Source organism: Athene cunicularia (genome assembly GCF_003259725.1).
Source record: "Athene cunicularia isolate RWA chromosome 1 unlocalized genomic scaffold, athCun1 chr1_part2, whole genome shotgun sequence".
Taxonomy (NCBI): Eukaryota; Metazoa; Chordata; class Aves; order Strigiformes; family Strigidae; genus Athene; species Athene cunicularia.
This window is the reverse complement of record NW_020799092.1, coordinates 3482001-3509849: the sequence shown is the minus strand read 5'-3', so window position 1 is coordinate 3509849 and position 27849 is coordinate 3482001. Positions and strand designations below refer to the sequence as shown.

The 27849-nt window shown below is 43.6% G+C and overlaps 1 protein-coding gene across 1 annotated transcript; it reads left to right on the top strand.

Moving 5' to 3' along the window:
* The first annotated feature begins 17293 nt into the window (after nucleotides 1-17293).
* Nucleotides 17294-27087, top strand: LOC113491562 (cytochrome P450 2D17). The gene is made up of 9 exons (XM_026868587.1): nucleotides 17294-17664; nucleotides 19466-19637; nucleotides 20344-20496; nucleotides 21134-21294; nucleotides 21407-21580; nucleotides 23395-23536; nucleotides 24142-24329; nucleotides 25266-25407; nucleotides 25503-27087. Exons 1-9 carry the CDS (start codon nucleotides 17452-17454, stop codon nucleotides 25679-25681), a joined length of 1524 nt encoding a protein of 507 aa, XP_026724388.1. The 5' UTR covers nucleotides 17294-17451; the 3' UTR covers nucleotides 25682-27087.
* The last annotated feature ends 762 nt before the right edge of the window (nucleotides 27088-27849 follow it).

The following is a 27849-nucleotide window of genomic DNA, read 5'->3' as shown; positions in this document are numbered from 1 at the left end:
GAGTCATGTAGAGCAAATAATGATACCTCACTTGACTCCCAAGAAATATTTCTCAGTGGAGAGTGCTTAAAACCCTTCAAATCAGCTGCTGCTTAGCCCCTCATCGTGCTGTTCTCAGAGGTGTAAGGGGCATGTTCTCTCATAGAGATCTCCTAAATTGGTTATCTTTGTTGGTCCAGTCTTTACAGAAACCAGAGCTACCACAATTGAAGAGGAATCTAAAACAATGTGTAATGGCTTCTTGGGAGAACCTAGAAAAGATCCAGAGCAGGCATAAAATCCAGTTGGAAATAAAAACTTGTTTTGACTCAGAGGATACAAAGTGACTAGGTGGATTCTGAAAGCCATTGTACAAAGCATTTACCAGCTCCATCCTCCAAAAGCAATTAACAGCTTGATAACATGGATACCCCAGACTTGAAAGAAAGAAGAGATTTGGAAACGTTGGCTAATTTAGAATTTGTGGAACAGAAATGAACTGCAGCAAAACATTAAAACATGGAGATTGTATAGAGAAGAAAATGAGTGGCCTGCCAGACGCTTGGAAATTACCCATTTGGATGAGGAATGAATTAATGAGAGTTTGAATAAGGCACCTTATTTTCAAAGTGTTTCTCCATGCTCTATTGACTCCCATTGGGATCTCTGAAAGAGACCTACACCAGATTGCTGGGAGACATACATGATGGTTTTAACAGTTTCTAAAGTGTGTGGTTGCTATTTAAAAAGGAAGCTCCAACAAAGAAGGAGATTACTTTTTCCATAGAGATTATGCCATGGATTCAAACATGCAAAGGATGTCTTATCGATACAAGCTGCTCAGTGTTCAGCTGGAGACAAGGATAAAGGAACTTTTCCCACAGGAATTGATGAAGGCCCTGGGATACATACAGCAAATATTATCTCAATATCAGGAACCGCTGATTGATATATTCATCATGGTTTTCTATTACATGTGAAATCCACACTTGGAAATCCAAGGCATAGACTACTGTGGAGTTTATAGTGAGATTGCGCAGCGCAGGAGAAAGCAGTCTCGGCTGTCACTGCTGAAAGTGGTGGCTATCCTCACTAATTGTGTATCACATGGGTATGAGTGGGGATTTTACTGGGGTTGTGATGTTGTGGGGTTGTGATTGTGACCTTTTGAATCAGTCTTTGAAAAATGCAAACTGATGACGTGTGATGGTATTGAAATAAAAAAATGTCAACGGGTTCAGGCTAGGGCATCTGCCAAAGAATGCTGTACATTTAGTTCATGGAGTCCAGCTAATGCCAAACTAAAGAAAAAACATTTTGGTTGGACATGCATTTTAAAAAACAGTTAACCAAGATATGGGCAATTAAATGACAGATCTGTTATTTTGACTGTTTAATGCAGTATGTACTGTAATGTACATAACGTATGTGAGCAAAAATATTGAACTGGTACAGATACAGGGAAAATATTTTGGGGCTGAGTTGGATATAAATTTTCTAAATTATCATGCCTGATAGTGTTGTTATTGTATCAGGAATACCTGTGCCCTCTTGAGTGCAGTGGTTGTCCTGGACGTGGTAGAAATACTTGGTAGAGGGACATAGAATCGGTTTGTCCGACCTAGTTCCTGGCTTATCAGAATGACTGAAAGAAGCAGTCTTCTATCTAAAAATCTAGAAAATTGAGTTTAAATATCAGACCTTTGGAAATAGAACAGTATAGCTGGGTGATTGAGGATGAATAAATCATCAGTGGTCTGGATTTTTTTTATAGTGATTAAAAGTTCTGTGGAAACAGAGTACAGGTAATCCAGGTTCAGTTACAAATCTAGAAGACAGAAACATGGCAAATACGTCATGGCTCTACTGACTTTCCTATGAGAAGTTGAAAATGTAGTTACAATCTTAGTTTTGAGTTAGAAATTTATTGCAAAAAAGAATGAGATTCTTGTTTGAATGTGGAATGTTTCTAACAAACATGTTTGGTTTTGTTGTTTTTTTGATTTGGTTTTGTGGTTGTTTTTTTTTTAAGATAAAGCTACTGCAGTATATTGTGAGCCAGAAAATTTAGTCAATAAAGGTAGAGGGCTTAAAGTAATTTATTAGAAAATTGTGGGAGACCAGTAACTCTCTGGTACTTTGTGGCATTGGTGCATTCCAAAGAGAGTTTGGCTAATGCACATCACTGAAAAATCACCTCCATACAGATACCCTGCACTATCAGCTCCCAAACTGACCTGTGCTATTCAGCTAGAAGGACAGAGTGAGATTTTCTTACAGTGTAAAGGTAAGGGAAATTGTTGGTGTCATTATACATGAGTGTTTCATTTTTTGCTCTGCCTGTACTTTTGGTCAGATCCAAAGTAATTAATTACAGAATCTTTTTGTAGGATTTGTTTTCTTAAGCAGGACCCATATTCTAGTTAGTACTTCTACAGAAGGGAGCCTAAATTAGAACGAAAGCATTGCTTGTTTGCTCGCTTCTTTCATGGGGCTATATTGAGAGTCAAGATTGTTTCCCTTTCCTCCTGGTCCTCTAGAGGTTTCTTGTAATTTATTGCTTAACTCAGTTTTAATGCTGTGATTTCAGGTTTTTGACCTTGCCTGGCTAGCCTTAAAAATGCTGGTATTTCTTAGCAGCCCTAGAGAGTTTTCTCCCATCCAAATAATTTGAAAAATAAAAATACTCTTTTAGTTCATAGCAAACCTCCTGTGAAGAAAATCTTCCACTCTAGCTGGGGATCAGGTTTCAGACTGACTGTGTACTCTTCTGCGTGATAAAATCTGCATTGCATCGCATACTGCTGAATGTGAAAGTATCCAGGTCATCTGCAAATACTACCTGCATTATTATCAGTGGCTTTTGGGTTGTAGTTAGACTGCTAACAACCAAACTTGGAGGTCGCAGTGGGTTTGGAGGCCAGTGCTGGCCTTGAGGTATATTGTAACAAATTTTTTTTTTGAGTTTTATTGAAATTCTTTCAGTGCCACATCTTGTAGTGGAGAGCAGCAAAAAGTGGCAGAGAAATTTTCAGGGAAGGAGCTCTGCATTTACACTAAAGACAAGTATAATGTTGTAAGTCTCCATTGTATAGTGAGAGTCCCATGAGCAGAAGCCAATTTATCAACGAAACCACCACATCTAATGGTTTTATTCAAAAGGGAAAAGTCCATACTTTTTATAGATTTGTATTAGGAAAACTTAATTTGACTTACACCTGAGTTCCTGCACCTGAGCTGTGTTTCCCTCTCAGAAGAGAGGTGAAGTCATTCTTAAAAATTATATGTTATTTTGAGGACAATATTGGTTGGAATTACCATGAATAGATACTCCACCTGGATTAAGGGGCATAACAGTATCTATTTCCTGTGCACTTTTTAATCAGCTGGTGTGAAAGTACCTTAAGACAAATCTTACAGTTCCCATTTGTAGTTGGAAGAAATACAGAACAGCGAATTACTTTTCAGTGTTGTATAATGAAATTAGGAATTGGCAGTGGAAATGGATCTCAAGAAGGCAAGCAAGGACTGTGATTTAATGTAACACTTCTGGGTTTTTTAATATCTTTGCTGCTTTGGAAACAAGATGAGGAGGTTACTGTATAAAATGGATGTTGCAGTCTGTTCAGCTGGTGTCCTGATGTGGTGAAAACTTCTGAGGAGGAATTGCTACCTGTACAGGTGATGTGTGGCAAACTACAAGTGAATATAAGTGACTATAAGTGAAATAAAAACAGAGAGCTGCACCCTGCAAGAAAATAAGCAAAGCTTGTGAAACACCACTTACGAAGATATTTCCAGCAACCAAAAGCAGAGGCCATACAGGATGGACCAATTTTGCAGACTCTAAGCAGATTTCCAGGGTTGTATTCAGTTCTGCTCAAAGTATGAAACATTCTTGGCTTTACAGGACAGGAAAATGTGCTGGGAGAAGAAATAGCTTCCAGAGCGTGAGATGGAAGGGGCATTTGCAGCCTTAAATAGGGCATTGATGGCTGCAGTCGTCATGGCTTACTTCAGCTGCACCAATAATTTTTATTAAAAACAACATCAGCGTGTTGTCACAGGAACACAGAAGACTTAGAAAAGATGCTGTTACAGCAGAAATGTAAGCATTTGTTATGACAAACATGAAAGACTTAGCAAACATCAAGTTGTGGTTTGTTGCTTCAGAAGAAGATGGAATGAAGGTGCATCTTTAAACGGCAATTTGTGCAGTGCAAGAAAATGAACAAACTAGAAGTGGAAATTACTAAAACTAATCCCAATCTCTAATAATTGCCAATAGTGACTGTAGACTGCCAGTAACTGGGATGAATTCTGCTCTGGAATGTGGTCCATTGGCCTCAAATAACTGCCTATCACCCACATTTGATGGATTCCCAAGCTGAGAGTCAACACTTAAGCTTTATGGTCTAAAGTTCCTCTCAAAAGTAAGGAGTGGTGAGAAAATCTTACATGTGGCCTAATTGTGTGAAAGAGTCACGGAGAAATAACAGGTCAGTAGAAGTCATGGAAGGTTTGTTCTTGGAGCTCCGTTTAGGGAATGCTAAGACATGAGAGAAGAAGACCCAAGACTACTGGAAAGCCACTTGAAGGCCTGGAGTCCTCACTGATGGAGTGGTTGTTCCTGCTGACCTTTTCTGTGTGAAGTTGCATGAGTGTGAGTTTTGGAGGAACAGTCTAGGTAGGTAATATACCAAACTCATTCGGTGCCATTTATTAGATTATGCAGCAACAGGCCCTGAAATCAACTCTTAACGTAGAACAACCTTTTTGCATCCAAATGGTTGTTCCAAAGAGAGGATAGTCTCTGTTGTGCTTAAGAAGGGAATGTTGGCCAGGTCATCTGAGTTGATTGGTCCCTCTTCAAAGCACACATACTTCAATCTTGGTTTTCTACCTCCAGAAAATAGCAACCCACAGAAACTGTGAAACATGAAGGCTGATGTTCATTTTCTAGGGTTTCATTTAAGCTAATTAAAAGAGCTGCTTCAGACAGACAGATTGCACAGAAGTATTTACTATTTCTGCAGAGAGAGTCAACCCTTATTTTTATCATTTATTAGAGTTATTTGAACTTTGAGAGTAGCTGACCAAAAAACTAAACAACCCTTCTCAGTCTGCAGTCAAGTGTTCTGTGAGGAGCCTGGTGGAACCTTCCTTTCTTGTCCTTTACAGTGCAGGAGAAAGGACTAGTCTGGGCCTTGTCTGAACAGCTTTTTTATCTGGCCATTTGCAACAGCGCTCTGATCTATTTTTTCTTCACTAGGTGCATCAAGGCTAAACTGATTCATGTTTTTTAAGAATACATGACTTCTCTTTTTGATTTGTAAGCATATATGTGTGTCTGGAAATACAAGGGTTCAGTAGCTGAGAAAAAATGTTTATCTTCATTGACCAGTTTGCATGATGATGGGTGGGAGTGCTAAAAAACACAGCTAAGGTCTGTCATGAGTTCAGGGGGCACTGCGGCAGCTTAAATGTCGTGATTCAAAGTCTCCCACAAGGCACTGTGCCTCTGCACAAAGCAAATAGGCAGTGTTCATGAAAGAAAATCCTTCCCTGCAGTAAGCAGGCTTTGTACCTTCGGCCCCCAACTTCCTAAGTGCACATCCTTGAAATAAGCCTCTAACAGTCACACAACATGGCAACTCATGTCAAAGGAAAATACAAACTCCGGTATTTTCCCTTTGTTTTCACTTCTGCATCAACTGACGGTGAGTGTTTGAGCTTGATTTCTACTACGGCTTGTGCAGCTTAGGCTGTTGTAATTGCCAGAGCAGACAAGTATCCCTAGTTGTTCTGAAAAGCCTTGTGGCACAACAATTCAAAAAGCACATGGGAGATCATGACAGGTGTAAACAGGCTGAGACATTTTCATCCTCTTTTCCATTTTTTAGGGGAGTCTGTAAGACTATCGTTGCATTTCTTCATCTTTTGCATTACTTTCAGGTAATTTGTGTATTGCATGCCTGTGCTGCTTTCAGGTAATTCATCCTGTTTTCCGTTATTCATCTTTGAGTCACCCAAGGGTTGTGTTTTGGAGTTGCAACCCAAAAGATTTGGGATGCAGGAACTCACATTTCCCAGCCCTTCCTCTCACCCTGAGGTGCAACCAAGGACATCTGTAGCTGGTCTCTGTTCCTCAAACAGCATAGAAAGCCCCAGCATTTCCAGGCTCACCCAGAGTTTATTCCTGTGGTATCTCATGGCTATTCCAGTGCTGTTACACTTCAGCAACCTCTCCAGTTGGGTGTTTTGCCTCTCACATGTTCTCATCATCCAGGCAGGTCAGAGGTCCTGAAATTCTGCCTTTTTTCTCCTTTTAATTTTTTTTAATAGAATCAGTAAATGTATTACAGACTTTTCAGCTTGGCTTTTTTTCTTTTCCAAAGCTGAGGAAATCTCCATTGTTTGCAAAGGTATACCTGGTCTAGATCAAGACTTAAGTAAGAATTCAAGTTGTGTCTATGATCAGGAATCCTGGTCCAGCAACTGTGACTGTTTCAAGTTTTGAAAACCTTTAGGATGGAGACTCCACACTCTCTGTGCTCCCATTCCTGTGGTGAGCCGTTCTCCTGGAGCAGCAGTCACAATTCCTGTTGCTTCCACTTGTGACTTGCCTCTTGCCCTGTTGCCATGCACTTTGGAGAAGAATCTGGCTCCATCTTGCTTATAAATGCAGCAGGTCACGGTGGTATGTTAAGTTAGAGCAGTCAGGCTGCATGGATCCCTGACAATATTTAGCAGTTTTAATCCCGAAATACAGAACACCTGCAGGGCTTTGGTGTGGCTGTCCAGAGCCGCTCAGGAAGTTATGGCAGCAGCGGGTGGTTATTCTGGACCCTGTTCCTGCAGGGAACCGTGATGCAATCCCTCCCTCTGCAGCCAGGAGGAAAGAGCACAGATCACTGCCTGCGTGAAGCCTTTGGGAAAGTTATCAGAGCCTTCATCTTCAAAGCCTTACTTCTAATTAAAACTTCTTGCTAGTTGAAACTCCCTTCTTGTTCCTCACTTGCTTTTTTCCTGCTTTCTGGCAAATCTGACGTTTGGGTTGATACTTTGGAAACTAGAGATCTTCAGCCTGACTTCAGTCAAGCCTATAGCCTGCTTGAGGGAAGCGGGATGGAAACCCCAGGCCATGCACACCACAGAGCATGTCAGGCAGCAACGGCTTCCCACCACTGCTGGCACAGGCACTCCTTGGGCTGCTGAACCATCTCAACCTTGTGTAGAAACCTCACCTAATCCTACGTGGTGTAAAATTCACCCTGCCCTACTGGGTGCAAAGGAGTTTACCTTTCCTTCTTAGAGCCCCGACCTCTCTCCACACCTCCTCTGCCTGCTTGTTCACCTGCCGACTCCCGAATCGCTGCTGCCTCCCAGCCCTTGGTCCTTCTGTCCCTGCACCCAGCCTGCCCGGCCCAGGGCAGCGCTGCAGGGCGCCAGCTGGGAGGGCTGGTGGGTGCTGCCACCTTAAGGCTTTTGGAATTCATGCTCCAACAAAACCCACGCACAAATTAAGCTGGGGGACAGAGGATGAGGAGCTGTCAACCAACCAAAGGCATTATGTAGCAGTTTGAGGATGGCATGAAGCAGTTACCCTGCTCTCTCCGAGCCCTGCAGCTCCTCCACTGGCTCTCATGCAAAAATAATGAGGGGTTTCAGCCAAGGTCTTTGTGTGTATCTCTTGATTTTTCAGGCTGATGAGAAACCACCCTTTGTAATCTGCAGGCCAGAATCTGAGCAGATGAGGCCAAATATTAAAGTTTCTCTCTCACAGAAGACTTTTACAGCACCCATTTCTGGCAGGAGTGGGCGCAGAGGTGGGTGGCAGCTGCCCACAGGGTTTGGCACTTGTTTTTCATCAGCTCTCAGAAACAAATAAGTGGTGCGAATGAATTTGCACATTGCATTTGCACTCTGAATGCTTTTTGGCGGCAAATTTTGTTATTCATTGAATTCTCCTGTGATCTGTGGCCTTTCCATCCCCATTATGTTCCTGTGCTGTGTGACCCTGAGGGTGGGCACTGCTGGCCTGAGGGTCTGAAGCTGCTTTCCCAGAGCAACCAGCCAGAAGACAGCGGGCTCAGCAGTGGCTCTCACCCTCATACCAGAGACCACAGAAGACAGCTTGGCCGGAGTTAAAAGCTTTTCCCCCTACCACTGTTTCCTCTGGGCATATGAGCAGCACAGTGTGCTTGTATGGACCCACATGGACTCTGATTCCACAGGCCTGCTCATGTGGTGGGATCCATCTGCCACTAAGCTGTCATCACAGGAAGTGCCCTTCACTATCAAATTTGTAAGACTTGCACAGGAAAGCAGGTAGCAATTGTTGAATTTTTAATCCTGAGGACAAAGGCTATCCCACATATTAGGCCTTAGTTCAAAACACAATGAAGACAAAAAGCTTTGGACTTTGGAATAGTCATAAAGAGTATAGAGTAATTAAGAATTTGTCTTAGGCCTCTCACTCTTTCTGGATATAAACCCATATGTTTTATGCTGGAGTAATGCAATTCAGAAGGGAGCTGCAGAAGGGCATTAACTCACATACTTGCTGCCTGTATTCAGTACATTGAAGGACTAAGGTTTGTCATCTCCATATGTGGCATTGCTTTCAGAATTTTTTTAAGCAACCCAACATTTTCTGAAGTGTTATTACTACAAAAACCTTAATTTTTTCCTGGCTAGCTCAGCAACATCTCACTCTGAGCAGCAAGCGGAGGCCATGCAGCCATCCCTGGTGGACCTGGAAGTCAGCAGGTTTAGGGAAGTGCTCTTTTTCTGCAGGTGGGAAGGTCATTTATGTTGAGGAGCTCAGTGTTTTGCTGTCAGGAGGAGGGAAGCAGTGTCAGTCCACTGGAGGCCCTGACTCCTCCCATGTTGTTTCTCTCTGACTCACAACCCACAGCATGGCATTGTCATGTCTTTAGGCATCCATTCAGTCTTTTGGCCAGCTTAAAAAACACAGATAAAATACTTTCCTTTTCAGTTTTCCTTGCAGCCACCCCTTCTGGTCCTTCCTCCTTCCCATGGAAAGATCACTGCTTATGGATGCCTCCTGGATAAAAGAGTGCGGGCATTTTTCTTTCAATGCAATTTTTGTTAACACAAACCCGCAATTATATAGATGTAGAAAATATCAAAATGAACACAGGAAAATAAGCTTCTTATATACAATCGCTATGAGAATGCAGCAACTACTATTGGCAAAAGTAACCTACAGGTCATCTGGGATGGAGTACCAAAGGTAACTGACTAGGTAAACACTCCATAGTAAGGTCTTGCCTGCATTTTCATAATTTCTAATTTCTATGTCACTCCATATGCTCCCACTGTTATTAATCAAACTGTGAGCATGACTGAGCCAATGTTTCAAAGCTCAACAGTTATTTGTGGGTTTCCTATTCATAACAAATTAAAATATACATTATGATTTCCAATGCATATTTGGATTTGTGAAGCACAAACTATCATTAGGAGCATCACACAGAAATCAAACATAAACAACCTCTTTCACCGTCCTAGTTATACACAACAATCTTCTGCTTCCAACACACTGATAAAAACTTCTAAACACTGACTTGTATTCAAGCCATTGTTTATACTGACAGAAAAAGTGCAGATAAAACCATGAAAAATTGCTAATGAGAGCTTGACACTGTGTTATTCATGAAAATAGCAAAATAATAAACTCTGTACTATAACAAGCAGCTCACTATGCTCTTAGAAATGATTAACAGAGATTTTAGATCATGAAAATTGTATGTCTGAGTGTTTTCATTTTAGGTGGCTTAATAATCATTTAGGCAAAATGTGCTGGGACAAACGCACATTTTTTTGTTTGTTGTTAAAGTTATTTATAGTTTCCTAATAGAATCACTGGAAGTTCTTCAGCTCATCGTCTTCTTCTGCCTTAATGGACTGCTGAACAAAGGGCAGAATTCAGGGGATCAAGAATTGCTTTACAGAACAATCATCAATTTGTGCCCAGTGAGCAGTTAAGCCTGGCCTGCCAGTACATGTGCCTTTGCCAGTGACAGCCTGCTCTCCAGACCATGCTGTCTTTTCGACTGCTTTCCTTCTCTCCTTGGATTTCTCTATCAGTCGCTATTTTTTCTCTCTCTTATCATTAATTCCTGCACCTTGAAGCTCCTCAGGCTTCTGGGAGTAGGACAAGAGTGTTGAAATTGTTGGGATTTGTGCCAGTTTGTTAGTGAGAAAAGCCAGAGGTGTCTTCTGGTTTTTGTAGATTGCCAGGAGAAGCCACATGGTTTTTAGTGGTTGGAGGAGGATCTGTCGGCAGCCTGCTGTCAGCCTGTTGCAGGGATAGAAACCTCTCCAGTCCAGAGCTACCATGGGGTGACAGCTGGGCTCATGTCACTTTTCCTGCAGCAGTGGGAGCCACATCCCCAGTGCTGTCCCTGTCGTGCAACTCACATGTGCCCATGGCATGCCTAACCTACAGGCACTCCCCACTGCCTGCAAGCCACAGAACAGCAAATGCCTGTACTTTGTGCTATGTAAGGGTAATAAATAGCTATAGCAAACATTCAAGTTCATGCAAATGCACTGAGCCTGCCTTCACTGTCCTTTAAACCTGGGAAAAATTGCAGTGTTGCTTCTGCCTGCAACTTTTTTGCTAGTGCCATGGAGGGTGGTCGGCACCCTCACATTGACAGTCTGAGTCCAGACTGGCAAAAGTGACTGGGCTCAGTTTGCTCAGGTGTTTACTTGTGTTTTATGTCCTGCATTTTAGTTTCCCTGCAGTTTAGTCTAAGTCCTGGGGAGCAGATACCTACTATGGTCCCTCTGTAGAGACCAGCACAGCAGGGCCCCAAGCTAGGTATGGCTCTACTGTATTTACCAGATCTAGCCTAAGGCAAACACACACAAAGACTGTGTTTGAGAGGCTAGTGTCTGCACACCTTATCATACAGCAACAGGTCAGCTAACACAAGCTTCTCTATACAAAATAGCTGTGCAAATGTGGAGGCACAACGGGAGAAAAGGCATCTTGTGCTGGGCGGCAGCATGTGCTCACAATGCTGAAAATGGCTGTGTAATTTATATCAGGCAGAAGCTAACAGCATGTACCAAAATAACCGCTGTGGCATCACTCTGAGCACACGCTTAACCAGACAAAGTAGATAATGCGCCACTTTACCAGAACAAGAATATTTTTATTATCACCATTGGAGCAATCACAGCCATGAAGCCAGGAGGAAGGTGATGTGGAGATAGTCACTTCTACCTTTATTAACTCTTAAATAAATTGTAACAGCAAGTACATTTCAGAAGTAATGCCTCTCTTCTTCCTGAGATGTGCTGAGCGCACACAGCTCTGAATGCTTTCCCGGGAAGCCAGAGACATTCAGGAGCCATCAGGAATACGCTAATGAGCTTGGAGAGAAAAGGGAGAGAATTATCACTGAAACCTGAAATCTGATTTACCTACTAGGTAACTAGCATCACCCAAGGTTATTCTGTCTACTCCTGAGCACCATAAACACTCAGAAAAATGCAATTCTCTTTTTAGCCAGATTATCTTCTCTTTTAATTTTGATTCATAAATAACTGAATTGAGGACCTGACTATGAAAAACCAGCATTCCCAACTATTCTTCCAACACATGGAAACAGCAGCAAAATGCTCCCTGTGAAATATCCCTCTGCCAGAAGAAAAAGGTCATCATTAGAAGTTTCCTGGAACAAGGGCGAGTCTTCAAATTAAGTTTCTATCTTTTTTAACCTCTATTCTGAGATCTTTGGCAACCTTCCTCTTTGTTTTGTAATAATTATGGTATCAGTCCTCATTAATGTACTTTGCAGCTAGATTTGTAGATACTTTATCACAACTGGGTAAACAGCCTCATTAAACACATTTTACAAGCAAGAAACTGAGCTAGCAGCTAGCTGAGCACTTGCCTTTAACTCACAGGGCAAATCAGTGGCAGAAACTAAACCAAGAAGCTTTTGTCTATTTGGCTTCCAAACCCCAGATTTAATCACCTCATTATTTTCAAAGGTGTCCCGCTGATGTCACACTTCAGGAAAGCAGGATGAGTTTCCCCATATGGATTTAAACTCATCTCTTATGGAAAAAAAATAGTAACAGGATTTTAGCCAGTACCTCTGTCCAAAATTCCCCTGGATGCTCTTGTTACAGCAGAGAAAAACCCCATGGTATCAGTACTAAACTAAAATGAACAGGAAAGCAATATATTCACAGCTCTCAAGAAGCTTAAAGAACAAGAAACCAAAACCAGCAGCTGAGACAAATCAACAGCCTATGGTATTGGGGGCGTAAGCCATATTTTTCTGACAGTTTCACAGGAGAGTGTGAGTCAAGGCAAATGCTGCCAGTCATTTTCTGAACGAGCAGGCGTCTTCCCAGAGCTTGGCCACACCACTGAGTTTAACAGTATCTTCAGGAGGCATTTTAGACCAGTGCTGGTACCACGACCAGTGTGAAATGGCACTTTGATTCATTACTTATCCACGCTGGGATTAGAAATTGCACATGCTGAGCTCAGTTTGGCTAACTCAAGTTAAAGTAATGGTGGGAACATTTTAGCCTGAGGAATTAAGGCCTGTAGGAGAATATGAAATTGAATCCAGTGATTAAAACCAAGCCAGCTTGTTCTGATTTCTGCTTTAACCCCAGTTAACATGATGAGCATACCAGGGTTATGGCCCACAAATACCATGGTCTAGTCACTTGCTGAACTGGAGAAACCCTTACTGGGCAGCGTTACATACATGTGTGAGCTCAGTTCAGTATCATCTCAAGCTCTGTGAAGCATCAACTTGAGATAAAGCCATTCTGCTCTTATCATTTCAGTTTTTCAGTTTGCCTTTAGTTTCCAAGGTTTGTGTGGGGGTAACTTTATCTCAGTGGCTGCTTTATTCATCTGGATGCTGATGTCTGCAGCAACTACACAGCTCACACTGCCCAGCAGTTCACAGCAGTCACTAGAGCCTGGCTCCTTGACATCTGACAGCACCAGCACAAAGTTATCTCTCTGGGGTGAAAGATGGGGCCCAAGACCTGCTTCATATCAGGTATCAAGTTCAGAGTCATTCCTCTTTAAGAGCAAGAGATGTGTATGGGGATGGGATGGGATGGGATGGGATGGGATGGGATGGGATGGGATGAGTGGGATGGGTGCAAGAAGCAAAGTCAGACTAAGCCTCACTTTGGTGATAGGTGAGCTGCTGTGATTGATATAGGAAAAAGGGTAGGAAGCTATGGGGAATTTAAAGAAGAAAAGCCTGAAGAACAGATTTCTTTGCAATGTGGGAAGGCTGGCAGTAAGTCATAGTAACAGTAACTATGAAAGACTTGGCTATTTCAGTTCTGCTGACTGCTTTATCATGAACAAGCTGTTAGCACAGTCCATCTTAAGGCTGTAGAAGTACTTCCAACATATAAAACCCCATCTGAAGGCCAAGAAAGTCACAATAAACTGGCTGAGACTAAAATTTCCTGAGTTGGGGTTGTGCCTCAGGCTAAATTTGTTTGGGAACATTCAGCCAAAAATTTTTTAATCCCTTTCTAATGGCTGACATCGTTCTTAGAAATCTATTGTTTATCTGACCTTCTCCTAACCCGTTAGAAAAATTTCTGGTGGTATTTTCCTTTCTCAGTTTAATGCTTTGAAGCATTACACGCAAAATTTGGCAGGAGGCAGCTTTCTGTTAGGAAGACACATTGCACCAGCTCTCTAAAACTGTTCTCAAACTTGGCCATGTTACAAGCACTTGAAAACCCTGTTTGCGTGTGCTTGATAGAGTTCTCAGTTTTTCAGCTAAAATTCCCCAGAGATGTCTGAAAAGAGCAGGTGGTGGTTATTGCCGGCTGCCGGAGGCTGGCAAAGGTGAATGACAAGTGTGAAGTTGGTCTCCTCCACGATCCCCTTGCCCACTATCAGCACTGAAGCAGTTGGGACAAGAGGCCATCCGAGTGAAGGCAAAACAGGCAAAAGATAGATGGTGGGCTGAAAAAAAGAAAGTGGAGGAAGAACCAAAAAAGTCTGGGACTGGGTAGGAGACATTTCTGGTCTCAGAAGAGGCCAGCAAAGATGAAAGGTTTCTGGGGTCTTCACCAACCTCATCTCTGCTGTAGCCTGGGGGATGGTTAGCCAGGGAATGAGAGCAGCAGGCTTCACAGTGACCTTTTGTGCTGTTCCAAGAGGCTTTGCTCCTCCAGAATGAAACACTGCTGAGGTTTGGATCCATCTGATGGTGTTAGGGGAAAAGCAGTCAGCCTGCTGGAATTAGGAGCAAAAATTTCTGAAAGCTCAAGGAAGTATTAATGTTATGTAATCAGTGCATCCTGGCTGGCACCAGTACTGAAACGAAGAGGAAGAGAAGGAAGAGTGTTTCTTCAGCCATAGAAAGATTTTCACCATACCTCTGTGAAGGAATGAGTATGTGATGCTGGGTAATTATTGAAACAGCAATTTTCATAAACAGGTGCTAATCTGTGACCTTCATGTCTGCTGGGGAGCCAAACCTGTGATCCTGCAGAAGGATCTACAGAAGCTACTTGCAACCTCAGCTGGAAACTGGACATGGGTCCTGGACAGCTGTGTGTGGCAGCTTCTAGGCTTTTCCTGTTAGGCACCAACACTTAGAAGGTTATTTGGACTTAATGTCTCCATTTTCTCCATTGGTGGGTCCTCAGAGGGATGATGTGAATACAAAACATTGCCTGGTCCAAACCCATGCAGTTACTGATGACCACTGTGCAAAAAACCCCACCAAAACACCCTTATGGGCAGGGTGTGAACAGGAGGTGGAAAAATAGGCTTTGAAGCCAAATACTATAATTAAAACAGGATTAGTAAATGATCATCATCTCTTCTGTGCACTGAATAAAGGGAGGGTCCTTCAGAAAGGAAAAATAGCATGAGATTGTAATTATGGATGTAATTAGAGATGATCTTACGGAATATATGGACAAAAAGGCTCAATTAAAATTGTGCAGGCAACTCTTGCATTACCTTACTTCTGGATGCTTCGGTTTGCAATATTAATACGTTTTTTCTTAAAGCTGCCTTTCTGTTTGTATTGCAGGTTGTCCAGTGAAAGTGGTGATGTCTGCATGCAACTTCTGTAACTTCACTTAGCTCATCTCTTAATTGACTGTGCACAAAGACATGCACTCAGCACAGCAGGGCTGCAGCTAGCTAAAATTAATGTGTATGGATTTGGAGTTTTTTTCCCTGACTTGAAAATCACTCAAAATATTACTTTATTAAAAAGAAATTAATGTCTTTCATTCCTCAGAAGGATAATTACCCTTTTCTCTTTCTCTCTCTCAGAAAGAGATTTGTTGTCTATTGTTTCTTTGCTTGCTTTGAAATCTGTTCTTTTGAAATTACCTAAACTATAACACTTGCTTGACTCCTTTGCAGGAATGGCAGTCCATGCTACTAGCCAAAAGTGGAGGAGCTGTCTAGTTTGTAGCCTCAAGGGGGTAGTAGAAAACATCATTTACCCAAAGACCTTTTGGAAAGGTGTAAACTGGGGTGGGTGTAGTACTTTTTTTGATGTTCATTAAAAGTAAATCCACTTCCCAAATTCAAATCAATTATCCTTCTTACAGCCTGGAGGTGAGTCATGGGAGTTCCAACAGCCTGCTGACTTCTTGCAGGATTTCATATTTCAAGTTTCATGGTTGCTGCAGGCAAACTTACCCTTGACCATTATGTCCTGAACCAATTCTTCCTTTTTGTGAATAGCAAACTCAGCAGACCATCTCCCCTAGTTGTCTCATCAATCACCTGTGTTGAGAAATTGTCTTTAGCACGCTCCAGAAGCCACCTGGATTATGCCCAATTATACAGCCCTTTTGATTAAAGTACACCCATGAATTCTAAGGCCTGCGATCATGTGAGATGGATCTATCGACTTTCCAGTCTGTAGTGAGAGCCTTGTACAACATTGCCCGTGTTGCTTTGCCACCTTCTCCTTGCCCACAAGCACTTGACTGGTTCATCACCTGTCCCATGGATAAGCTCTGGCCACTCCTCTGCATAAAGCACAACCACTCCTCACCCCTTCCAGCCTGTCTTTCCTGAAGACCCTATGTCCATCTGAAGCAGCCCTCCAGTCATATGAACTATCTCTCCATGTCTCTGTAATCCAAAACAAATCATAATTCTGCACTTGTGTGGGAGCTAATAATCCCCCCAGTTGTTTCCGATGCTGTGTATGTTTGTTTGCAGATACTTGAGATGAACCCTGAGTCATGATGCTGGCACAAGTGACATGAAGCTTCATGCTGTAGACACTCCAGGGAGGGGACATCTGCACACAGATAATGAGTGTTTAGGTGCCTTCTTGGGCAAGGGGCATTCCGAGGCCCTGGCTGCATACCAGAGCTGACTGCACAGTCTTTGTAAGTGCATCACTTTGCAGTCTGAGCTCTCCACCATTGTTGCAGCAATTGCTCCATTAGGAGCTTTTCTCTGATCACACTGAGATCACAGATCAAACTGTGATGGGTTTACTGCTTCTTTTTAGCTAGAACTAACTGTCGTAAGAGCAAGCTTTATTGATCTCTGATGGCAGAGATGCCAGGAAAACATAGCTGTGCTGCTTTAGGAAATACCTCGACTACCTCCATAATTGTGTTTGCATACTGCTGCCCCAAAAGCTGGAACTTCAAGGCTCCTTGCAATATGTGTGCTTTCTCACTTGTAGCTGAGCTGTGTGCCACAAAAGTCAAGGTCATCGTGCTGACTGACATTTGGAGTTGGATAAAGATTGTTATTCCCAGAATGATTTTTAAAGTCTCGGGTCACCATTTTAGGCTAATTTCTGTGACAAGTGCTTTCTGTAGGGGAGAGTTTCACCTAACCTGAGCTTTCTCAAGGGCCAATGGAACAAATTGTCAGCACTGCAAACAGAAACCTGGATGGTCTGTGTTTAGGAGCTGCTTCTCTCTTGACTTGTCTGTAACAAACAAGAAGGCCACACAGATTTAAACAAACTCAAAATCGCCCCATGAGAATGTAGCACGGCTGGGTTGCTTGTTGTGAACTGCAATCCCACCTCAGATGTGGGAGAGGGCAACCAAACACCTGGACCTCACCCAACCCTGCCCCACGGAGGGCACCACTGCAGCAGCTGCCACCACCAGGCAGGGACACAGGCCTCTGAGCTCCGGCTTTGGAGGAGGAGCAGGAAGAGGAGGGATGACCCTTCTCACCACTCCTCCAAGGCTGAGCTGAGCAGAGGAGGGGCTTTGGGTCTGAGCCAAGTTTCACATTCAGAGGCCAGCGACTGCAGAGGAGCCGGGAGACTGAGGGTGTGGGGAGGAGGAGAGAGCAAGAAAAGGGCAGCTGCCTGGAGAAGGAAGTGAGAGAGAAAAAAGGGGGAAGAGGAGAGGCAAAAGGAGGCAGAAACAGTCTTAGGTCAAAAGAAGAAGGCCAAGGAGTAGACAGGCTATGAAATGGCATTGCTCCTGTGGTTGGGGGCCCAGCTGTCATCTTGCTGGAGCAACATCTCTGTACTGGGAGTTTTTCTTACAGTCTTTGCTTTACTTCTTGACTTCATGAAGCGGAGGAAGAAGTGGAGCCATTACCCGCCAGGCCCTGTGTCGCTGCCGTTCATTGGGACCATGCTGTACATTGACTTCCGCAACCCCCACCTCTCCTTCAGCCAGGTGAGTGCCAGCCCCAGTGACAAAGCACCCCTCAAATGACCATGAGCCCAGGAGGGATGGGGACACCCTGACATGATCTGTCCTTGCACAATGCTGAAGAGCAATGCCCTCTCCAAAGTTCAGAATGAAGCTAGTCACTGCCGAAGGACTCTGACCTGGCACATACAGATAAATAGATAATCACACACCAATACTCACCAGCCTCCATATCCCAATCTCTGCATGAGCTTAGTGGGAGGTGCTGTTGTTTCCCCAGTGATAGGTGATGCTTGCTGTGCTGCAGAGTTGGCCAGCAGTTTAACATGTGGGCACGTGTTGGGGCAAGGGAACAGGGAGATGTACAAACAAGGGAAGACAAGCAAGTATCTGTGGGCTGGGGATGTGGCTGCAGGAACAGCAGACTTCCCTGCAGGTTACTTAAGCACACCTACAGGCATGTGCCAGTTTCAGTTAAAGGGATCAGCTTGCTGATTTTCCCCAGCAGCAATGTCCAGAATCTCAGGTGCTAGTGTTCTTATTCAAAGTCAGGGCTTAGCTTTTCTTAAATGAAAAAGCACAGCACAGCTTGCAGAAGATAAACCACGGGGGTTTTGTGCTTCAATCTGCAAACTCTAAAAGCCTTTTCTCTAGGACAGCACCATTCAGCTGTCTGTCCAAAATCTGCCAAATGGAGAAACTAAATATAGTGTCTGTATTATTTGCTTGCATATAGTCCAAAAGATACCATTTTAAAATCACATCACATCACATCTGGGTCATGCTAACCACAATCTTGACCAGTAATCTCTTTTAATGATGTATTTCTAGTGCCGGTGAAGTGCTAATTCCCTTTCCAACCCCACTGCAAATACAGTCTTAAGTACTTCAGTTCTTTGCATTGCTACAGTGCAGAAATGAAGACACTTAGGTTTTTAACAACAACAACAAAAAAAAGACAACGGAAAAAAGAAAACGGAGTACAGTCCATGGTCATTGGTACTATTGCGCTGTCTTCCAACAAGATGTTCCTGGGCATGTTGTTCAGTGTTACTGATTAGCAGGGGAGATTTGACCTGCCTTCTCAGGAGTCTGTGTCCAGCCAAAGTGCATGTCTCCCTGGAGGAGATGTAGTCCCATGGTGAGTCAGACAGGCTTAGTTGTGCAGCTGTCCTGCTGTCAGTATTATGTCCCTTAGAGATCACAACAGGTGCAGGGTGTGTGCCAGTTACCAGTCTTACTAGATGCTCCTTTTAGGGAGAAAGTTGACCTGGAACTCCAGTGTGGAATTGACTCTTCCAACTGTGTTTCTGGGAATCAGGCTCTGGGTAGATCTTTAGAAATAAATGCATGTTTAAAAAAAATTACCTACAACCTTACCATCAATATTTCCTTCTAGCAGAAGTAGACTAACTCAAAACTTGCCTAGTCTTTCAGATCAAAATAAAGACAACTATTAGGAAATAATTCATTATTGAGCATGCAACCTTTAAAAATCCCCCAAGAGATCCTTGACCTTGTGTTGTCAGACAAAATCCAAAATACTTGCACAATGATCTCATGACAACGGTTTGACCAGGATAGGTGTATTCTAAATCCTTCTACTCGCAGAGCACTGATCCTGGCTTCAGCTGCTGTTTGGCACTGCTCTGAGCTGTTACACTGCAAAGACAAAGGTCAAAGATCAGCTGAAGGTCTCCTGATAAAAGCACCTCAAAAATCACTAAACAGGAAAGGTCCTAAGGAAGGATATGGTGATTTTTTATTTTTTTTTTTTATACTACATTCAGCTCATTTTCAGGGATGTGCGTTTTTATCTTGGCAGCTTCAGAAGAAGTTTGGAAACATCTTCAGTCTCCAGAACTGCTGGACCAACCTGGTAGTACTGAATGGGTATAAAACAGTGAAGGAAGCCCTGGTCCACAGATCGGAGGATTTTGCTGACCGGCCATATGTTCCAATATATGAACATATGGGCTACGGAGAGAAATCTGAAGGCAAGTCACTTGGAAATGGATGTTCCCTGCTGGCAGTAGCACAAGGAGGACTGGGTAGATAGTGGGTAGATGGGAGAATTTCTCAGAACAGTGCCACCTTCTCATGTCCCTCTGTTCAGTCTCCTTGCATGTCTGCCACCCTTTGGGGTGACAACATCAGATTTGATGAAAAGGGAGCTCCCTTTAGTGGCTGTAGCACAGCTCCAGGTTCTGGCACACACCTCTTCAGCAGTGCTAGGACACTGTCTGTGATACAACTTCCCAGCCACCATTGGAGCTGGTAGCTCCCAACATTCAGTGATTAGTGCTTATGCTCACACACTATGGGCGTGTCGTTGAAATCACACAAAAAATGGTAACTTTCTTCCAAGACTAGTGTTATCCAGCATCCAGCACACATCTCTCATCCTCAGCTCCTGTGCGGTGGCGCAAGCTGCTACCCAGTTCACACAAAGTAACAGTGCAATGCTGAATGGTTTGGGGGAATGTTTCCTTTATCCTTAGCAGTACTTGTTGCTCTCATTGCCCTCCACCTTCACTGGCCATGCATGTGATTTGAAAGGTGCAGTAATCCATTTTTAGAACTGCTGTATGAATAAGCTGTACACGATCAGACTTTCATCTATGCACACAGACCTCTATCTCCAAACTCACATTTGCTATTCTCTCAGAGCTCCTGACATTTCTTATTCATCCATTACTCCAGGGATTATTATAGCAAGATACGGACATGCCTGGAAGGAGCTAAGGAAATTCACACTCTCGACCTTTAGGAACTTTGGGATGGGAAAGAAATCCTTGGAGGACCGAGTGACAGAGGAAGCAGGATTTCTGTGCTCTGCAGTCAGTTCTGAAAAAGGTTTGTCACATCCTGAAGGATGGGGAAATCATAGAAAAAGGCAATACAATGATGCAGAGAGAAGAGTAATACTACAGTCACTTATTTGCATGCAGTGCTCTCTTCCTAATCAAATGCAGTGGTTTTAGTCTATAGGCATTAGTGACCCTGCTCTATCTTGAAGACACTTCCACTTTACACAGTGGAGCTACTGTAACACTAATCCCTTTGAAACAGGAAACAAATAGGACATAAATAGAAATAAAGATGTAAAATATAATTACTGCCATAACTATTACCTTTATGAAGTTTAGTGGAACATATTGATATTATCACATGCAATAGAATTGCAGCTGAGAGTTTTCACAGCACATCACCTATCATCTAGACACAAAGCGAAGTGTTGTCAAGTCACAGAACAACTATGCGACTCAGCTTTTCTTGAGAGTTTTCTCCTTTAAACAAGGATCAACAAAACAGTAGTAGGAGATGAGACAATCTTCACTTTCTAGTATGATGCATTTGTATGTTGAGTGGTTTAGGGGATTTTTCTCTTGAAGGCTTAAGGAGGCATTTGTGTATTCTTGTTGCTGACAGCAGAGGTCCAAGAGCTTGGCATAGCTTAACTTCATTGTTTGGCCTCCACTTTCAATTTTAGGTCGTCCTTTCGATTTACGTTTTCTTGTAAATAATGCAGTCTGCAATGTGATCTGCACCACCGTGTATGGAGAGCGTTTTGACTATGGTGATGAGACATTCAAGAAGCTGATACATTTGTTTGAAAAGTCCCTGAATGAAGAAGCTGGATTCTTGCCTCAGGTAAACCAAGAGCATAAGATGTTCTGTAAGAAGCTGCCCTCTGTTGCTTGAGAGCGTTGTATTTTCATTATTTTTCTTTTTGCATCTTCTCTCTCTGGTTCTGACATCCCAGCTTCTTAACGTGGTGCCCATTTTGTTGCGCATCCCTGGAGTGCCACAGAAAGTCTTTCGAGGGCAAAAGGCGTTCATGGATTTCATAGATGTGCTTATAAATAAGCACATGGAGACCTGGAACCCTGCTTACATTCGAGATTTCAGTGATGCATTTTTAAAGGAAATGGAGAAGGTAGGATGACACCAACAGAACCTTGGGGTCTAGAGAAAATTCCTCTATCTGTTTAAGCTTGCTGATAGAAGTTGACTTTCCTCATAGAGCTGTATAAAACGTCTATTATCTAATTTCCTTATTTTTCATTCCACATTGTATCTTGAGAAGAAAGGTGTTAACTTCTTCATGCTGTGACCTCCTTTATCGTCTTAAGAGACCGCATTATCTGCTGATGTTCTTGTTCCCATTTTCTACTTTCCCTTTCCCCTCAGAGTCTAGCAACTCCCTTCTTTCCAGCCTACACCATGTTGAAGGCATTTAAAAGGCAATGATTGAGTTCACTAATACTTCTAAGTTTGTGCCAGGGAACAAGTCAAACATTCAAGATTCTGTGTACATCAGTGCCTTAATGACTGATGTCTTAAAATCAGTTACAAAACTGCAGCAACAGACTGCCTTTTTGGTATCATTGCCCAGTCCGTAGCCTGTCTTTAAACCAAGTTATGACTTGGAAAGATGGCATCTCCTTTAGGATGTGTGTCTTTGAATTGCTTGGTTAAGACCTAGTTCCCTGCAGATCTGATGAAGGCCTAAATCTGAATCTCACTGAAATAAAAGGAGTCTTTCCTTTGATTCAGTTAGGCATGAAGTCAGTGTAAAATCAAAGGTACTTGCGTCAGCCCATCCATCCACCATATGTTTCTGCACATGGATTCACTAAATTTCAAGTGCCAGATGAGCAGTAGTAGCAAATTCTGCCTGTGAATTGCTTCTGCCATCCAAGTCCTCAGGCTGGACTGCTGCTCTGCATAATAAACCCTGCCGTGCTGCGGGCACTGTGCACCTCCAGTCCATGCGTTAGCCCCCCAGCTCGCCTGGGCAGAGCAACATGACTGATGTTACTCTGCACTGAGCAGTACTATTTGGGGATGGACGTGAGCTTGACCATGTTGCCTCTTATCACATCTTTCTGCTGTTCACTAAGGTCCCCTGATAAGCCAGTCTGATAAATCCCTTTACTGGGTTAACTTTGGTCAGATCAGCCCCATAGCTCCCTTGCCAGAGTTCTTTTGTTGGGATAACAGTTCAGTCTTAAATGCCTTACTAATTGCTATCCATATTACAACAGCATCAAAATATACAGAATAACTTAACAGAAGCTAGTCCCTAGGAAAGGAAAGTATAAAGAGGATTAGAAAAGACAAGCAGATGAACTCATGCAGAGAGCTTGTCATATCTCATATGCTAACAAATTTGAGCTCAATTAGCATTTGGATGAGAGACCAGTTTTGCTGAAATTGGTGTTGCAGACTTAATAGGCAGCAATGATACCCTGATCTCTTTTTTTTTTTTTTTTTTTCCAAATTGTAAGAAAATAACAGGGCAGAAGCAGTGAGAATCTGTAATGCATAGCTATAGATAACCCCCTCAAAATACTGTTAATTTTGCATTTGCCACATCAATGCAGCCTCCTCTCTACTGTGTGGGTTTTATGATCTGATCAAACCTGAATAACTGTATTCCACCTCCTCTGGGGGAGGATGTTACAGCAAGTGGCAGGGGCCTGCTGTCTGTTTGAGTTGCGAGCACAAGGCACTCACTTCTGTCCCGAAGGCAGGTGTAGTGTTCATCTCTCAGGATACAGGAGGTGACAGGGTTACTGAAGTACATCAGTTATACACAGACCATTGCCTGTGCTGTGCTCTATCCTCCCAATTAACTTCTTAGTCAGCAAAAATGGATTTAGGCCTTCTCAGTACTTCTCTGGAACAACAATCTTCTCACCCAGCAAGTACCCCAGCTCCAGTCACCCACTTGTTTGCTCTCCACAGGGTAAGGTGGCTGAAGAGAGTGGTTTCAACTATAACAACCTTCGTCTAGTGACCGCAGACTTGTTTATAGCTGGTTCTGAGACCACCTCCACCACTCTCCGGTGGGCACTTCTGTACATGCTTCTCTACCAGGAAATACAGAGTAAGTCAGAAGACAGGCAGAGGTATGGTTGTCTTCCCTTCAACCTTCATTTTTCTGCGAGGAGACTGAATATCTCTCCATGGTTTGAGGATTTTGCAATGAACAGCTTTGGTGATTGTTGGTCTAGCAGAAGCCAGAAGAAACACTTCCAGAACATAGCTGTTCTGGCCGGGACTGGTGGCAGGGAGGAAGCCCTGGTAAAAAGACTGGAGTTGGAAGGGCAAGTTCGCTCTTGCCTTCATTTTGAAGGCTTCTTGGGGACTTTCAGTGGCCAGAGTACCCTCTTTCTGGTATTTGGAGTAGCTAATCTGTTTTAATTCTCTAATGCTGCATGCCCAGGTACCCTTTCAGCTGCATAGAGGTAAGGTAGCATGTCGAGTGACAAGACCTTAATTAAAGACACTACGTACAAAGAATAGTTAGACAGATGGCTCTGACCAACTGGAAACAAATGCATTCCCCTCTAGTTTCTGTTCCTTTCTCTAACTGCTTGTCCTGCTCTCACCCAGTATCTACAGTCTCATGCTGCCAGCCTTCCTACAGCTTGTACTAGCCCATTCTGCTTATTTAAGGGCACTCTAATTCCTTAGCTATGCCGCTTTCAGGTAAGGTCCAAGCAGAGATTGATAAGGTGATTGGCAGAGAGAGATCACCCACCATGAAGGACCAAGTGAACATGCCCTACACCAGTGCTGTGATCCATGAAGTGCAACGCTATGGGAATGTCATTCCTATTGGACTACCTCACATGACGTACCGGGACACTGAGTTGCAAGGCTTCTTCATTCCCAAGGTGACTGTGACCAGAAAGGCAATGCAGCATCCTCTCCCTGTGCAGATGCCAGGCATGGGGTGTGGGTGACCCCACGCAACATTGCAGTATTGCACTTCCAGCCCCAAATTGCAGTCACTGGCGAGCACTGAAGTAGGACATTTTTAAATACTAAATCCAGGCAGATGGTCACATTTGTGCTCTATGTTTGCACTGGTTCTGTGGGAGCCCAACTGCAGTGGCAGCTCAGTGCAAAGGTTTGCTTTCCTCTCAATGAGCTGTGACATTCACTGCCTGTGTTGGGAAGAGAAAGCAACAGCCTAACAGGCTCTCTGGAGGCACACGACACCAGTTTACTGGCTTTCCTAAGATCGTAGTAGTTAAAACTCTAATCTCTGAAACTACTCAAATGCCACTGGCATTCAGTCCACTGCCATTGTGACAGGCAGCTGCCCTGGCAGCACTGGTAGCAATGCAAGCCTGGGATTTTTTTTTAGCCTTGCGATACCCCCTCTAGCTTAGACCACTGGCATGTGAAACAGGAAAGCTTTGCAATTTCCCATGGCCCCTGCAAAAGTTGGGCTTCCAAGTCTGTCAGTCGGCTTTTTCTCTCCAGTGATAAAACAAGTCCAGGAGGATCTAAGAAGCAAGAGTCTGTTTCCCCTATGTAACCATGAAATTGGCATTTGCATGCAATGGCCTTTGTAAGGATACAAATTGCAAAAGTTCAGATGCTTCAGACCATAGGGCAGGCACCATATGTCATTGGAAAAGTGCCCTGCTTTACCTCTGTTCTAAATAAGATACAGAAAAGGAGATCAGTGCCTTATTCTGAAGCACTAAATGATGGTTGCTATTAAATGGGAGACAGACTAAAGGGAGACCAGCACTGATCCATTGTGCCAAGATAATGCTGCTGTTCTCATGTAAGTTTGTTCTTCTTGTGGATGACTGCAGGGGACAACAATCATCATCAACTTGTCTTCTGTGCTGAAGGATGAGGCAGTCTGGGAGAAGCCAAACGAGTTTTACCCTGAACACTTCCTGGATGCAAACGGGCAGTTTGTGAAACCAGAGGCCTTCCTGCCTTTCTCAGCAGGTAAATCTGAGGGGAGGATCCAGCTGCAAGTCACAGCGATTCCAGCATGACATAATGTCCTCTTACATAAACACTTTCTACTCCCTCTCTTGCAGGTCGACGTGCCTGCCTGGGGGAACAGCTGGCCAGGATGGAGCTCTTTATTTTCTTTACCACTCTCCTGCAGAAATTCACCTTTGTGGTCCCTGAGGACCAGCCCAGGCCACGGGAGGATGGTCACTTTGCCCTCACAAGCTCTCCACACCCATACCTGATACAAGCTGTCCCAAGATAAGTGCACACCACTCTCACTCACAGGCCACCACCGACACAAACTGTCAGAAATGTTGCAGGTGTAGGAAGGATAATGCCAGGTTCTGGTCAAGACCTCTAGAGTCTGTGCAGATGTCCCCAGCTGTGAACGTAAAGATCTGACCCAATATATGGCTTAGCTTAATTCTAGTCCTGGATCTTGAATCAGCCAGTCATAGCAAGTTACGAATGACGATCAAGTTTGCAAGTACATATATGGCTAATCAGCCAGCTCTGCTTTACTTTGGGCTCTCAACAGTTGCAGAATCAGTTCACTGAGCACACAGCTACTGATAGAATTATTAGTTCTGAATTAGTTTACTGAAATACAAGGGTATCCTGGGTAAAAGACAACTCTGGGGTCTTGCCAGTTCTAGGAGCAGAAAAACTTGGAAAGATCTCCTGGCCCACTCCCTTCCTTGTCAGCCCCAATACATACCCAGCCACACTCCGCCTCCCACTCAGTGCCATTCCACAGCAGTGTGTGCCTCTACCTGGTGCCAGGGGAGTCCAGCTCTGGCTGGGTTCCTGAAAAAACAGTCCAGGGTCACTCAGCTGATATGGCATGTGCTGCTGATGGGCAGGACAAGAGCTTCAGCTCCAACAGCATTTAAACTGCAGTTTCAGAGCAGTGCTCCTGGAAAATCTTACCATCCTATCCCCCCCATTCCATCCTGTTTATTGCATACTGCCAACCATTGCACACATATTGCACTGCCTTCATTTATAGCCCCAAAGAAAGTAAGTTTTCATCGTGACAACCCTTATCTCACACTATGCCTCCAGTAGGAGTAAGTACCAAGAAGGAGCACATAAATAATCTATATGGTGTTTCAGCCACAGAAGCAGGTCATTTGTGAAATGCAGAAATGCCTATATTTCAGAGAAATCCTGATGTTTAGATTAGATCTCCTCTAATTAGGTCCTGAAAACTGCTTTTTTTGCAGTGTTGCATGAAGTCAGCTCTTGGGCAGGTTTGGAACTCACAAAGGGATGGAGTTACACTGAAAGAGAACAGCTGTAGATTTCAGAGCTACCTTTCCCTTTCTTCCTGCAATATTTCTAACAAATTGTTTTTAAAGGTGTCTTAAGATATGTTGATGTTTAGATTAGTAGTAGCTAATTTTTAATGACATGGTGGAGAAGACCATACCATAAAGGAGCTTCTACACATAACCACAACTAAAAAATAAAACCCTCTGAAACTGAGTGCATGGGTGTGCACACATTCGTATCTATCTTTCTAATAGTAATTTTGGAAGCTATGAAAGCTATTGAATTATGCAAATAATTATTAATATAGTTAAAATTTTTACTTCAGCAGGAATGGCACTTTTATGGTTTTCATCTAAAAAATAATCTGAAAGAATAAAAGTGATCTGCAAAGTCTTCTTTCTTGCCTCTCCTCTTTGTGGTTGTCTCACAGTCCTACTACACACCTGCCTCAGACACTTAACATTTCTCTCCTTACAGCCAGCACGCCTCTTTCAAGATCCTTTCAGTGTTACTTTTCTGGTTGGCTCAATGACACTGAACTGGACATGCCTGGGTTTATAGTTACCAGCACACACATTAGTGTTTTTAAATAGGCTTCAGTGAACTAAACTTCAAATAGAAAGGATTCCAGCACTCGCGTATTTGGATATAAAGTGGGGGTATACCTACAGCACAGAGTGTCTTTCTAGCATGTGAGAATGCACTGAAAGAAAGTCAACGTGCATGTGCAAATATCAGCTGGCGTGGTCTTTTGGAGGCAAAAGGGCACAAATAGATCATTGCAAAATACAGATCTAAGACTGATAATCGGGAGGGGGAAAGCAAGTTCTCTAAGCTAAAAATGGCCGTAAAAGCCAACCAGCTGGCGTTGGGCTGGGGCAGGCAGTCACAGCACGGGTAGGAGCATGGGGCTACTGTGAGCACGGGGTCCCTGCTGGGACGCGTCCTGCTGCCTCCGGTCACCCATCGCCTCGGGGCCTGCACCTGCAAGGAGACCGCGACGGCAGGGCCGGGGGGCTCACCGGGGGCTGCAGTAGCTGCCGGGCCCTCCCCGGTCTCGGTCCCCTCCTCCAGGGAGGCTGCCATAAGCCCGCGACACCTTGAAGGCACCGCCTCGGTGAGCCTTGCGAGACTAAGCCCGCCCCTCCTCGCACC

Bases quoted from the DNA above. Each gene is read 5' to 3' on its own strand.
- LOC113491562 (XM_026868587.1), top strand. From the start codon at position 17,452: ATGGCATTGCTCCTGTGGTTGGGGGCCCAGCTGTCATCTTGCTGGAGC. The intron at 17,665-19,465 runs GTGAGTGCCAGC...TTATCTTGGCAG, and splicing joins CCCACCTCTCCTTCAGCCAG to CTTCAGAAGAAGTTTGGAAA. The intron at 24,330-25,265 runs GTGACTGTGACC...GGATGACTGCAG, and splicing joins AAGGCTTCTTCATTCCCAAG to GGGACAACAATCATCATCAA.